This window comes from Egretta garzetta, unplaced genomic scaffold (genome assembly GCF_000687185.1).
Source record: "Egretta garzetta isolate BGI_Z169 unplaced genomic scaffold, ASM68718v1 scaffold117, whole genome shotgun sequence".
In the NCBI taxonomy this organism is placed as follows: domain Eukaryota; kingdom Metazoa; phylum Chordata; class Aves; order Pelecaniformes; family Ardeidae; genus Egretta; species Egretta garzetta.
Window position 1 is genome coordinate 3,591,367 of NW_009260479.1, and position 16,104 is coordinate 3,607,470.

Below are 16,104 nucleotides of genomic sequence, written 5' to 3' on the forward strand. Positions count from 1 at the left end.
GAAAGAATGACTTATCTAGTAGAACCTGTTAACACTAGAAAACCTCAAGTGTGGGTTGATGCAGCTGAAAGCATTGAGATATTTAGCACTCAGAACTGATGCATAACATGAGATGTGTAAGAGAAGCTGAATCACCTTAAACCAGAAAAAAGACAGCTGAAGGGACTGGGGAATCTTGGGAGAGCTGATTAGAGCTCACTAACAGGCTTGTCACATTCCAGCAACAAAAATGAAAATACAGGAAGACACGGGAAGAAAGATTTAAAATAATAAATATGCAACGTTTCAGTATGTGTCAGCTAAGGTAAATGTAGTATTTTACAAGCAGAATGATCATCAAAACAGGGCATCATTTACAGTGATACCAGCAGCTGCTATTGGTATAAATGATTAATACAAAGCAATGTATAAATAGCTGTGAATCAGATGAGCTTCCTAGCAATGGCATCTCTTACAGATTCCCATGTGTCTGAGACAGAATGGACCACACTGATCCTTTGAACTCACCCTCCTATGACATAAATGAACTCTTTGGACCAGATCACCCATTTTTAGAAAAAACACCCATCTTGTTCTTAAAACTGCCAGTGCTAAAGAATTCACTACACCACTGCCAATTGCTCCACTGTTTGATTTCAGCTTCTGTTAAAAATCTGCACCTTGCTTGACATTTGAGGTTTGCCCACCTTCAGCTTCCAGTTATTGAACCATAATGTTTCTGTCTGTAAGGCTCAAGAGTCCTATACTATCAAGTTTCCTTTCCCCACGGAGGTACTTCTAGACTGCAATCATGTCATTCCCTTGCTAATCTAAATGGATTTAAAACTGTAGCTCAGTCTCAAAAAACAAGCGATAAAAGGATATTTATTAGATAACCCCACTGATCTCCAAGTCCCCAGCTTCCAGAGATCCACGAAGCTCTAACAAAACCAGCCAGCCAACAGCTTGACTATTTTTCTGAACACTGCTTGAACAGTACATCCACAGAAACAGTCATAAACAATCTCTCCTAACATCAGGGCACAGGAATTGAACTATTTACATACTTGGTCTTTTGCTGACCAAACATTAAAAGCGATTGTTCAAACAATGACAACATTATATCATTGTGTCAGGAAAGAAAGACAGATAGTACTCCTTCCAATCTTTTTATTAACTCTTCAGATTTTCTGTCTTCATTGTGTTTCCTGTATATGTATAACAATAATAAAACAAAATAAAAGCAAGACAATAGCCCCTGCATGACAAATTCTAGAGCACGTAAGCAGCTTCCTTATAGCACATTAGGTCATTTCCTTCAGATACATTTTATCTAACCCTTTTAAAAATTAGTTAAATTAATACTGTACTCTCTTGAGCCAAGTAATAATAAAAAGCCCTTTTTGTAAAATACTTGGTCAGGGAATTGGTAATGAGCTAACCAACCTTTCACTCCAGATCACTGGCTTAAAACCAAGCCTTGCTTGATCGTGCCTAGAAGGCTCTGCTACGTGATAAAAGTCTGATGCTCTGTGGGAAATAAGAGGGGATACAGTCAAGTCCTTGGCAAGGTATTGCCCCATCTCACACTGGCACTCTTATCAGCCAGAAGTTTCATCAGAAAATACAAATATCCTCTGCAGCAGAACCACTGGCTTATCTGGGAGGAAGATCCTGCCTTTGATGAATTTGAAAGCACTTCTTGAGCCAACATTCCTCCCTCAAAAATATAGGCTTAAGATCTAATGGCAAGGGTAGTATTTATGGTCTGTTTATACCACATACCAAGTGGTACACTCTGCCCCATCCCTACTCATGTATGTTCCAATCTGACCGTCAGCACTATTCACTATTATTTTAAACAGAGGACTCCAACCTCCCGTCAAGGGGCACCATCTTCTAATTATTTTTAAGCTGTTCTCCCTCACTTGCTGAAGCACAGGGCCTCTAACAAAGCCATCACCCTTGTGCTGCTGAAACACCATCAGCACTCTTAGCAGCAAACAGCAAGAGACAAGCACGAAGCCAACACAACATTTTAGTATTGATTTCTCTAAGAAATTTAAATCCCACAGGGCATAAACATCAATTTAATCTGCATGCAACTACAAAATGGCCTCGCTCACAGTGTTCCTAATTTCAGCCAAAACACTGCTATAACTGGAGTCGAAACACACTTGGCAGTGAAGGCAAAGGCGACTGACAAACAAGTACCCCAACACTCCTGGTAATTCAGAAGAGTTTTGGAGACTACAATCACAGAAGCCAGTCGGTCAAAGACAACCACCAGCAGAAAAACCTGTCTCATAGCTTGACACAAAGCCATACTCGGAGTGTCCCAAAGACCAGTGACATCCAGCCTTGCCAAACGAGAGCACCACTTCATCCTCCAATGGACCAACACTTTGCTGAGAAGTGACAGCCTCACGCCTCAGCTTCAGGTTTCTGCACCTCCACATGACAACACGAGTGATGAAACACCATCGCTCCATGTTATACTGATTGATATTTTTGGAGCTCCCCTCACTCCATCGGACTGCCTTCCCTGCGGACAAAGAGCCACACATTTTTACTACTTCCAACCTGCTGAAAAGAGCATTGGAAGAAACAAGCACCTGAAGAAAAAAGGAAATTTGGCACCTTGGAGTTTGTTCTCACGTAATCTCAGACTGAGTTCTTCGGAAGATGTACGTTCCCTCTCTAACCATTGAGAAGTCAGGCCCAGCATGCTCTGACATTGCCCTTTTTTTCCTTAGCCCTGCAAGACTGCTGTTTTGTTTAAGGATGCATCCTGTTGTATATGCAATCAGAAAGATGTACTTTCATGCATTTGAAACACCGGTGACATGTAGCACTTAAGGAAAAAAATTGGCTCATTCTTACACCAGTGCAAAGCCACGGGCATGTCTGTGTCACCCCAGCCAGTACTTAAACACCGAGTACAGTCAGTAGAATTCAGGGCATGAGCGTTATTTGCAAGTGATGGATTTATGTACGCAAGAAACTGTAAATTACATAATAAACACAGATGCAGGATTTTATGGACAAAGCTTGCACTTGTAAAATTTGGCACCTTCTATCCATCTCCCCCATCTGATGACAGTTAGGTGGCAGAATCAGATGCCTGAAGGTATAAATGTGACAGGAGCAGCACATCGGGCAACTGGAGTACTATGAACCCACTGACGGGCACAACATGAAGGCAGAAAGCCCTGTCCAAAGCTTCAACACAGACCCTACCCCAGATAATCAGCCTACCTACCACAAGGCAGGATATATTAATTGCTGCTGCAGTCCCACAGAAGCTTATTTAACACAACTCTAGCATGCACCTGACCCAGTATGTATAGCCTCAGTGCTTAGATTAACATTGATGTCATGATTTCTACACTGCAGCACATAGTTTAAATATCTATTGACTACATGTGTGATCAACACCAGAACCCTACCTGTGTGCTCTTTTCCTTCAGCATACATAACATGCATCACGGCAATATTTATTTCACCCATCAGTGGGCAGAGGGACAGATTTTGCTCCAAGAATAATCAGTTTTGTGGGTCTTCACCAAGACAGCTTCACTAGGTCCAAGCAAGGACCATTGCAACGCTCTCCAGTCAGTGCCAATGTGAATTTCAGTACTGCTTGGTCAGGAATAGAAGCAATTCTGAAGTGATCATCAAGATTATTAAAGTATATACTGGCAGATCAATCTGAACCACTGACAGCTTTATAGCTGCTGCTGTGATCACCTGTGTCACTGAGCTGCCGACACTGTCATTTCTCTATAAAGTTGCCATGGGTTTGACTTCAGAGAGAACTCAAACCACGCAGCAAGCATGTCTGTATGACTAGGCTCTGAACTCCAGTTGTGAGTTTAGCTTCCAAAAGGGGATGGCTGCAAGCAGAAAAAAGGAAGTGACAAAACAGAAGGTGTTTATGATACAATCAAAATCCAGGAAAATAAAGCAACAGCAAACCTTTACCTTATCTACATGAATCTCTGAATCGGAGGATGTAAACAACAGACTAAACTTCACTTGTTTGTTTCTAGATCACAACGCTCTATCCACCCCTTAAAGCACATAAGCAAAACAGGATACAGGGTGTTACTGAATGATTTCCTCTGAAATCTGATTGAGAAAGATTAGAGCAATTAGAACAGAGCGACACACACTTTTAAAACCCTTAAATCACGATTAATGTAAGGTTTAACTTTTCTCCTAAGGACCACCTGGTGAATCCGTGCCATTTTCAAAACAAGGCTGACACATGCATCCCAGCCTCAAAGAAAAAAATCATGAGACAGAATCCCCTGCCCTCTACTGGCACATGAGCAGCACTGAAACCTGTGCACATGCCTGCAGGCAAGCACAAACAGCACCTGAAGAGCTGTTTTAAGGGTATTTTTTCAAACTATTATTTGTAATTTGTGTAAGATCTATAATGTACTAGAAACATCAAACTGGAAACAAAACCACACAAATAAAACACACTTTCAGCATCACTGCACTTCTTCCTGCAGCGCTAGCTAGACCATGGATTCAAAATACTGCTCTCCTAGCAAGGTAATATATTCATTAACTGAAAGTAAATTCTAAGGGATTATCTAATGTTTGTCATGTTCACAGTGCATAACCAAGAACTTTATATGACAGATTTTTATTTATTTATTATTTCTGCAAAATTCTCTTCCACGTACGCCACTGCTTTTCAGATTACAGTCATTCAAACTGCATTTGGCCTGAGAATAGAGAGGCAGGTTCGTGACTCTGCCAAAACAATTTTCCAGCACCTTGGTGCCAGAGATAGGGAAATTCTTAGCCAGGTTTCTGACTCATCTGCACCACTGAGATGGCACCACATGAACCTCAGGACATCATAGCAAAGCATTTGCTGTGACTGACTATGCCACTTCCATTTCTGTTACAGATCAATTTAATAGGTGTCATGATACAACTTTCCGGATCTTGTGAGCAGTTATTCCTGTATTCTCCCATTGGTGTAAACAACAACAAAAAAAGCCAAGATCTACACTGCTGTGATTATATTTCTGAATGTAAATCAGCTTGATTCCTAAAAAAATCGAAGTAAATTCCCGAAAAGGAATTGAATAAACACAAGGGTCCCGACTGTGTATTTCATCCAAAAGATAAATAAGCTTATAAATCACATTAAAAACAAAAAAAAAAAGCAGCCTGAAAAACAGCAGCTATTAAACAAGAGAAAGTCTGGCAATACCAGAATAATTCCCACAATGCTCATCCGTACCCTGAAACACATTCAGAACACACCCTGTTTTCAGAGCTGTCACACAACAAATGCAGATGTAAGCCTGCCATCACCACACAAATAACAGAACATGACATTTAAATAATACCACTGAGGAAAAGTGGGAGATGTATACAGCCTACACTACATACAGCCATTCTTTTTTAAAAGAAATTCATCTGTTAGTTACCAAATAGCTAAAAGACCCTTGGGATGCAACAAAACAAAAGCATACAAGGTTCCAAGGAATCTACAGGAACACAGTGCAATCACACCCATCTCCTTTTTACTGTAGACATCTACAGCATTAAAAAAAAAAAAAAATAGTTTTTAAAGCTTATTAAGCCACATCCTAAAACTAGTTAGGTTTTTTGCCTGTCTTACTCAGCCTAAATGTATTTACAGATAATTTCTACCTGTTTCTTTCTGTGTCAGAGTTGTCTGATATCTTAAATAGTTCTTCTCACACCCTGGTGTTTGTCTAAACCCTGACATTTACAGAGTGCAAAAGCATCCCTCTTCAGCCACGACCCTTGTAGGTTATTTAAGCCAAGCTTTTGGTTCAAAAAAAAAAAAGCCTTGTGATTGTTTTCCAGTATCTCTATATTTTCTCAACTTTCAGCTCCTGGAGTTCTCTCTCTCACAAAAAAAAAAAATAAAAAAATCTATCCTTCATGATTATGGATAAAAGCCTGGAGGTAGGAGTCAAGCAATGGCTTGGAAAGGAGGAGGCCAGCATTGGCTTGTAAAGAAGAAGGTCAGGATGTAGATAAAGATTATATGATTTTTAAAAATAAAACATTGGTTAAAAACCCTTAAGATGAGTTAATTCAGTATTTTTTAAGATGCCACTGGCTGATACACTGAGAGAAAATGCCGATAAAACATCTCAGGAACTTGCCTGTATTCTTCTCGTAGAATTGCACAGCTAGCAATGATCTGATCCTGCTTCTACAGGTAAAATACTGGCTGACTTTGTTTTTTCAATGTGCTAAAAGCTATTCATATTATAAATTCTAGGGAGCAGGATCTCTTGCTTTCTAAATCACAAGACAGGGAAAGGGCTTCAGCTTTATTAACACAAAACTGAGGTAAAGAGGTAAGTGACCAGCTTATGGCAGATCCAGGAACTGAACACAGATTTCACATTTTCTGGGCTTTAGGCAGAAGGCTGGCCTTTTTTTCACTTAACAAGCTATCGAAGCCATAACTCTTATTTAAAAATTGACAATGCAGCTCCGGAACAATGAAACAGCAAGAATACTTGAAAAAGAAGTCATCTTAAGGTTAAAGCACTGGTCCTTCTAAAGGCAGTATCTGCAAAAACTTGCCCCCAACACACCATCAAAAATTTCTGCAGGAGGCTAATTCATAGCAGTTTCTGTATCTGTCAGGCAGGACAAGAATCACCATACTGACGTTACTGTCGAGATTCCTGTCTTTGCGTTTGCTCTCTAGTGCCATTAGTTTTGCAGCTTTTTTGTCATACTTACTGACTTTATATCCCAGCTTTTCAGCATGAATCCTCTTGGCCATGAACTGCCCTTCAATCAATGCTCGTATTTCCACCTCCTTTGGAAAGTCTGAAACCTGCATCAAAGAGGGAATGCATTAAGTTAACAAGCACCTTACGCAGTATAAAACGCCAAGCTGGAGATTAGTTAAAAATGCAAGACAGATTTATAGTTGATTATCCTTGTCCTAACCCTGAAATCTGCTTTCAGCTAGGCCCAGTTCTTTATTCACACGCACAAGATGGACCTAAAGATACATGACAGAGAATCCAACCCATAACCCAGGTGCTGTTGGTAAATCCATCAAACCTGAAATGAATGCACAATGGGAAGAGGTTCTAGTGCAAGTTGTAAACTCTTCTCTATGCATTTCTCAGCAGCAAAGGTTGCTTAAGAATCAATATCTCAAAAATATAAATTCAAAGCAAAGTAGATAAAATTCAGGTGCATTAAACAATGTCATAAAAGTTTGAATCTATTTCTGTCTGCACAGAAGCGAAACCATTAAATATTTTAATTAATTTATTTAGGTGCTACAAATAACATTTTTCTATCCTTTAATCCACCAGGATATGAGAAAGGCAACGGAAGCAGGAAAACATTGAACTACAAACAAATGCAAAGAATCTTGCAGAAAAAGTTGAGTTTTTCCATGCACTACAGTTAAGTGCCTACAACTTGTATAACAGCTAGAAGTGATTAAGCATTCATTTAAACAGCAAGTGTTTAAGAGACTAGTGCTACACTGCACACACAAGATAGCATCAATCTCTGTTCACCTAGGTGAGGTCTAATCGACTGGGAGTCATGATTGATCAAAGACATCTGTTGAGTTTCAGTACCACCCAGAAAGCCAGACACTTAAACAACATCCATTCCTCCAAAGGAAAAAAAAAAAAAAAAGAGTCCTGGTGGATGACAAGCTGACCATGAGCCAGCAGTGTGCTCTTGTTGCCAAGAAGGCCAATGGTATCCTGGGGTGTATTAAGAGGAGCGTGGCCAGCAGGTCGAGGGAGGTTATCGTCCCCCTCTAGCAAGCACAAACAGCACCTGAAGAGCTGTTTTAAGGGTATTTTTTCAAACTATTATTTGTAATTTGTGTAAGATCTATAATGTACTAGAAACATCAAACTGGAAACAAAACCACACAAATAAAACACACTTTCAGCATCACTGCACTTCTTCCTGCAGCGCTAGCTAGACCATGGATTCAAAATACTGCTCTCCTAGCAAGGTAATATATTCATTAACTGAAAGTAAATTCTAAGGGATTATCTAATGTTTGTCATGTTCACAGTGCATAACCAAGAACTTTATATGACAGATTTTTATTTATTTATTATTTCTGCAAAATTCTCTTCCACGTACGCCACTGCTTTTCAGATTACAGTCATTCAAACTGCATTTGGCCTGAGAATAGAGAGGCAGGTTCGTGACTCTGCCAAAACAATTTTCCAGCACCTTGGTGCCAGAGATAGGGAAATTCTTAGCCAGGTTTCTGACTCATCTGCACCACTGAGATGGCACCACATGAACCTCAGGACATCATAGCAAAGCATTTGCTGTGACTGACTATGCCACTTCCATTTCTGTTACAGATCAATTTAATAGGTGTCATGATACAACTTTCCGGATCTTGTGAGCAGTTATTCCTGTATTCTCCCATTGGTGTAAACAACAACAAAAAAAGCCAAGATCTACACTGCTGTGATTATATTTCTGAATGTAAATCAGCTTGATTCCTAAAAAAATCGAAGTAAATTCCCGAAAAGGAATTGAATAAACACAAGGGTCCCGACTGTGTATTTCATCCAAAAGATAAATAAGCTTATAAATCACATTAAAAACAAAAAAAAAAGCAGCCTGAAAAACCGCAAGATAAATAAGCTTATAAATCACATTAAAAACAAAAAAAAAAAGCAGCCTGAAAAACAGCAGCTATTAAACAAGAGAAAGTCTGGCAATACCAGAATAATTCCCACAATGCTCATCCGTACCCTGAAACACATTCAGAACACACCCTGTTTTCAGAGCTGTCACACAACAAATGCAGATGTAAGCCTGCCATCACCACACAAATAACAGAACATGACATTTAAATAATACCACTGAGGAAAAGTGGGAGATGTATACAGCCTACACTACATACAGCCATTCTTTTTTAAAAGAAATTCATCTGTTAGTTACGAAATAGCTAAAAGACCCTTGGGATGCAACAAAACAAAAGCATACAAGGTTCCAAGGAATCTACAGGAACACAGTTGCAATCACACCATCTCCTTTTTACTGTAGACATCTACAGCATTAAAAAAAAAAAAAATAGTTTTTAAAGCTTATTAAGCCACATCCTAAAACTAGTTAGGTTTTTTGCCTGTCTTACTCAGCCTAAATGTATTTACAGATAATTTCTACCTGTTTCTTTCTGTGTCAGAGTTGTCTGATATCTTAAATAGTTCTTCTCACACCCTGGTGTTTGTCTAAACCCTGACATTTACAGAGTGCAAAAGCATCCCTCTTCAGCCACGACCCTTGTAGGTTATTTAAGCCAAGCTTTTGGTTCAGCAGAATCTAAAAATGAAGGATAAACAGGTACTTTAAACACAATCTATGTGGATCTCTGCCTGTCTGCATAAATAACCTCTCCAAATAAATATGGTTTCAAGTATATAAGAAAATACATAACAGGAAAACATTTACAGCATAAATTTATGAGGTGGTGTTGCCAAGCCTTGTGATTTTTTTCCAGTATCTCTATATTTTCTCAACTTTCAGCTCCTGGAGTTCTCTCTCTCACAAAAAAAAAAAATAAAAAAATCTATCCTTCATGATTATGGATAAAAGCCTGGAGGTAGGAGTCAAGCAATGGCTTGGAAAGGAGGAGGCCAGCATTGGCTTGTAAAGAAGAAGGTCAGGATGTAGATAAAGATTATATGATTTTTAAAAATAAAACATTGGTTAAAAACCCTTAAGATGAGTTAATTCAGTATTTTTTAAGATGCCACTGGCTGATACACTGAGAGAAAATGCCGATAAAACATCTCAGGAACTTGCCTGTATTCTTCTCGTAGAATTGCACAGCTAGCAATGATCTGATCCTGCTTCTACAGGTAAAATACTGGCTGACTTTGTTTTTTCAATGTGCTAAAAGCTATTCATATTATAAATTCTAGGGAGCAGGATCTCTTGCTTTCTAAATCACAAGACAGGGAAAGGGCTTCAGCTTTATTAACACAAAACTGAGGTAAAGAGGTAAGTGACCAGCTTATGGCAGATCCAGGAACTGAACACAGATTTCACATTTTCTGGGCTTTAGGCAGAAGGCTGGCCTTTTTTTCACTTAACAAGCTATCGAAGCCATAACTCTTATTTAAAAATTGACAATGCAGCTCCGGAACAATGAAACAGCAAGAATACTTGAAAAAGAAGTCATCTTAAGGTTAAAGCACTGGTCCTTCTAAAGGCAGTATCTGCAAAAACTTGCCCCCAACACACCATCAAAAATTTCTGCAGGAGGCTAATTCATAGCAGTTTCTGTATCTGTCAGGCAGGACAAGAATCACCATACTGACGTTACTGTCGAGATTCCTGTCTTTGCGTTTGCTCTCTAGTGCCATTAGTTTTGCAGCTTTTTTGTCATACTTACTGACTTTATATCCCAGCTTTTCAGCATGAATCCTCTTGGCCATGAACTGCCCTTCAATCAACGCTCGTATTTCCACCTCCTTTGGAAAGTCTGAAACCTGCATCAAAGAGGGAATGCATTAAGTTAACAAGCACCTTACGCAGTATAAAACGCCAAGCTGGAGATTAGTTAAAAATGCAAGACAGATTTATAGTTGATTATCCTTGTCCTAACCCTGAAATCTGCTTTCAGCTAGGCCCAGTTCTTTATTCATATGCACAAGATGGACCTAAAGATACATGACAGAGAATCCAACCCATAACCCAGGTGCTGTTGGTAAATCCATCAAACCTGAAATGAATGCACAATGGGAAGAGGTTCTAGTGCAAGTTGTAAACTCTTCTCTATGCATTTCTCAGCAGCAAAGGTTGCTTAAGAATCAATATCTCAAAAATATAAATTCAAAGCAAAGTAGATAAAATTCAGGTGCATTAAACAATGTCATAAAAGTTTGAATCTATTTCTGTCCGCACAGAAGCGAAACCATTAAATATTTTAATTAATTTATTTAGGTGCTACAAATAACATTTTTCTATCCTTTAATCCACCAGGATATGAGAAAGGCAACGGAAGCAGGAAAACATTGAACTACAAACAAATGCAAAGAATCTTGCAGAAAAAGTTGAGTTTTTCCATGCACTACAGTTAAGTGCCTACAACTTGTATAACAGCTAGAAGTGATTAAGCATTCATTTAAACAGCAAGTGTTTAAGAGACTAGTGCTACACTGCACACACAAGATAGCATCAATCTCTGTTCACCTAGGTGAGGTCTAATCGACTGGGAGTCATGATTGATCAAAGACATCTGTTGAGTTTCAGTACCACCCAGAAAGCCAGACACTTAAACAACATCCATTCCTCCAAAGGAAAAAAAAAAAAAAAATAGAGTCCTGGTGGATGACAAGCTGACTATGAGCCAGCAGTGTGCTCTTGTTGCCAAGAGGGCCAATGGTATCCTGGGGTGCATTAAGAGGAGCATGGCCAGCAGGGCAAGGGAGGTTATCCTCCCCCTCTACTCTGCCCTGGTGAGATCCCACCTGGAGTACTGTGTCCAGTTCTGGGCTCCCCGGTTCAAGAAAGATGAGGAACTCCTAGAGAATGTCCAGAGGAGGGCAACAAAGATGATGAGGGGACTGGAGCATCTACCCTGTGCGGAAAGGCTGAGGGAGTTGGGCTTGTTCAGCCTGAAGAAGAGAAGACTGAGAGGGGATCTCATCAACATGTACAAGTATCTCAAGGGTGGATGTCATGAGGATGGAGCCAGACTCTTCTCAGTGGTGCCCAGCGACAGCACAAGGGGCAATGGGCACAAACTGAAACATAAGAGGTTTCAGTTGAGCATGAGGAAGAACTTCTTTACTTTTAGGGTGACAGAGCACTGGCACAGGCTGCCCAGGGGGGCTGTGGGGTCTCCTACTCTGGAGATATTCAAAGTCCGCCTGGATGATGTCCTGTGCAACATGCTCTAGGTGAACCTGCTTCAGCAGTAGGGTTGGACTGGATGATCTCCCAAGGTCCCTTCCAACCCTTGCCATTCTGTGATAACATAATTTCTATTTTAATTCCAACTGGACTTGAGCTTGTGTTTCCCTGCTTACCACTATGTATCTTATATAATCTAAGACAAGCAGGACAGCAAAATGAGTTCTTTTCATACACATTTAGAGCAAGATGAAAGACAAAATATTATAGCCCAAAATTTCAACACATCCTTATCTTTGTATCTGAAACGTAGAAGATGGGGACTAAGTCATGTTAAGTGTACTAAGCTCTAAATAAACTTGATGTTAATCCTGTTTCAAAACCAGTGTTGGTGCCAGTAAATCCGTATTTTCCAGTAACGGAAATATTTCCTCAAAAAAATACCATATGAGTTCTAGTTCAGACTTTGCACTGTAGATACTCTCAAGCTACAGACCCAGATACCTCCTTATGAAAATCATCCCAGGGACTTGCATTAATAAATGAAACTTGAAAGCAAGTATCTCAGACAAAAAAAAGAAAAACCAGACCCAAAGATTTCAAGCCTTGACAGTACTCCTTCAAGGTATGAGACATTAACAAGGTTATGACTACCTTTTGGTTGTCTCTGTTGAACCGGTGAATCCCAACTGCTTCAGGAGTAATTTCCATCACATCGAAGTAGAAACCTGCATCAAGGAACATTAAAGAGTGTCATGTTTGCTCCTAGCCCAAAGTTGGGATCTCATTTCAGCACACAGCTAAAATGATAATAAATGTTTATCACCTATTTGAAAAGACATTTGAGATACCACACAGCCTGTTTCTTAACTAATTTCAGTCCACATATTTATTGAATTTAACTACTTTCAGTTTACAAAAATGGGGATTTTAGGTACGTCTGGCTCTAGGCATCCAAACAATATAATAAACAACAAGCCCACTAAAGAGCACATCCAGTCATACGCAAGGGTGAAAAAAAAAAAGGCAAAATTGGTAAGTTAGTAAGAACAGTACAGGAATACAGGAACACTTCATGCCCTGGATTAGATTTCATGAGTTTATTAGGGAACATCAGACACTTTAAGTCATGAAGCAGAGCTGGTTTCTGAATAGTTTTGATGAGATCTGAAGAAATGCAGTAATGCTTTGTAGACAGCTAGACAAAAAGTGTGAAAAAGATTTCTTTTGTGCTGATGGCAAGAAGCATTGGTCAGAAAAGATATTCAAGAAAGGAGACAAAAATGAAAATGAGGACAGAAAAACTGAACAGAATAGCTAAGAAACTACGGAGAGCTTCTAAGGTTCAGATCTTTGGAACAAGAGTATGCTGTCCTAGCAGCCCTATGAATATTAGCCGAAAACCAAAAATAGTACTGTGCTTTAGCACACACAGTCTTTTTGGTTAGACATTCTGAAAACCTGCCAGTAAGCAACACTGCAGGTTACAGATATGCAGGCCCTACCAGGGAACGTGTATTCCAAAATTTCCTTTCTGACCCTGCTGCCACCTTGAATCTAGCAAATGAGGTCTTCAAGTAAACTTGTTTTATGAGCCTTCTCGGCTACCTCCTAGCCACAACAGGACCCCCATCTGTTCACCACTCCCCCTTCCCTATTTTTTACCCCTGTTCCTCTTATTCTCCCAACCCTACTCTAGCATCTGCCTCTGCCCATCCCCAAATCTCTGCAGCCTCCAGGGGCATCTGCTCACACAACAGGGAACACAGGGAACAAGTGATAAAAGGGAGGGTGCCTAATCAGTTACTTCTTTGGTCTGCTTCCCTCAGAACTCAGATTACCAATATTACTGTATTTTTAGATGTACACTGTATCTTCAAGTAACCCAGAGTTATCCAAGCATGCAGGTTATTGAGGATGACTTTCACAAAACACCCATTTTTGTAGGGGACTGAGATATCCAGGTGAATATGCCATAATAAAAATTTTAAAACATTACGGCAGTGTCCTGGTATATCCCTGAAAACAGTAAAAATATTTTCATCAGCTTCCCATGTTTTTAATACTATCTAAAGTGGCTGCCTTCTGCGTTTTGGAATAACTTCTTCCCATTTTCTGAAACACCTCAACTGATTTGTCTTCTAGTGAAAAGAGATTCCTGGTCATTTTAATACCCCACAGAGACTGGATTTGACAGACAACATAAGAGAGCTTCTAAAAATGAAATCAGTGCTAACCCCACAGTGTCAAGAAACTCTATCTTAAATTCACTTTCCTAAGGAATGAAGTCTTCTATAGCTTACACATCTACATTTAAAAACTTTGCTACCTACAGGGTTTTTATATCAATTTTAATTGTACCAATTCAGATCTAGTATGATGGCAATGATTTCAAATCCAGCTCTGTAATGGTTAATTCTTCATCTTGATTACACATACGCCTACCTTTGAGTAACTTATTTCAGAGCTATATACTACACCAGTGAAATGTTAAATTGTAGGAAAGAAAATAACTTAAAACATCAAATACATGGGTTTATTAATATTTCTAAAATATTTCCATCATTTTGTTTGATTTCATTCACTTAGCATAATGTGGAAAAAACAAGGATGAAATGACACTCTGACATTGGAGAAAATGCAGGAAATCCAGGCACCATTTGATATTACTGCTTCGTTCACACTGAACAAGATTCTAGAGTAATGTTAAAAGACCAAAACCACTGAAGATTGAGAAAAAAAAATAGTATTGAGCTACTTAATCCACTTAGTCTGACTCTTCAGCAAAAAGAAATAAACTTTAATGAAAACCTCCTTCAGAAATTAGTAGTTTTAAACATTCTACAGTTAAGATGCTACTAACACCCTCTCAATGACTAGAGAAGCTCCATAAATATAATTTTCTTATTTAGTGAATATTGAAGAAAAATACTATTGTGACACTTAGCTTGCCAACAGAGCATTTCTAAGTACACATTAGGAATTTCCCTTCCTTTAGTTAACTTAATTCTTGGCCTTTATCATGACCCAAGCAAAAAGTAAGTACAAATCCCACAAAACCACGTGTCTAAGCAAACCTTGGAACCCCCAGCCCTGCTAAGGCTCATACCCAAATTTCCATTGTTTCCAGCAACAGTAGATGATAAGGCTTTGGAGAATTCATCCCAGGAGCCTGAAGCACAGTCATCTCTGATCCTCTCTCTCGTCAGAGAGCCATTCTTAAAACTGAAACACACAAACATACCACATGCATTTTCTAAACCATTTTGCCCTAGATTTTTAAAGCAGTTTGTTGTTTTACTCAATATTGGAGTTTATTGTATCAGCTGAATACACCTGGGCAAGTTAAAAGGTACAATAATTTCTTCATTATGGAAAGAGATGGAGAGGGAAAAAAACTAGGTAAGAGAGAAAACAAGTATTAAAGGACATGTTGAGGAAAGCAGTGCAGAGATCTCTCCATACATCTCTCCAAGGAGTCAGCTTAGACCCAGTTTGGCAGACCATGCCAAACCCAGGTTATCTCTCAACAGCTAAGACATCTCCTCAGAGCTCCATGCACAGGAGTTGCAGCCCACTGCCTGACTTACTATGGTCTCCTGGAGCTCAAAACACTGGAGAACACATGGAGAACATTGACGGAGTAGCAGCAGGAGCTCTGATCATGCTAGCCCTGGGCAGGTCCTGTGGAGCTACGTTTCTGCACTGTGCCAGCACCCTGCATAAGGGATTCACCAAGTCTGGTTGTGCCCAGCAGCCAAGATGAATACCTAGGTTTGGACTATCTGCAGATGAACCTAGTAACTGCTTTAGAGAAAAATGTTCTGTGCTGTGGGTGCAGAGGTAGCTCTACTACGCATTGTCAGAAATACCCTGACACAGCACTAAAAAGATCACTCTGAGAGGACTCCGCAAGGAGGAGCAAGAGTGTTTCTATATTGCATTTATGATCAGGAGCATGGTATCAGTATGGAGCCAGCTTGGATCCAACAAGACTTACGAGGCCTAGCTCCGTGCCAGGATCTGGCAAAGGAAAGCACCACAGCTGCATCTGCACAGTTCCGGTCCAGAGCCAGTAAACCACACTGTAAAATACGCATCTGTCCAGTGTTTATGGTCTTTGCACCCTTTATGCAGTCACCTCCTTTCCGCTGTGAATATAACATTCCTGCAAAATACTGCAGCATTGGACTCGGACCCAGAGGAAAGCAGTTGAATACTCTCCAGTAGAGAGTT

At 39.7% G+C, this 16,104-nt stretch overlaps 1 protein-coding gene across 1 annotated transcript in view; it reads right to left on the reverse strand.

Moving 5' to 3' along the window:
• XYLB (xylulokinase) overlaps window positions 1-16,104 on the reverse strand; it is a 92,984-nt gene that overhangs the window by 51,509 nt on the left and 25,371 nt on the right. Inside the window, 3 exon segments of the mRNA XM_035899643.1 lie at window positions 10,406-10,502; window positions 12,523-12,596; window positions 14,978-15,093. Of these exon segments, the coding sequence (XP_035755536.1) occupies window positions 10,406-10,502; window positions 12,523-12,596; window positions 14,978-15,093 (287 nt within the window).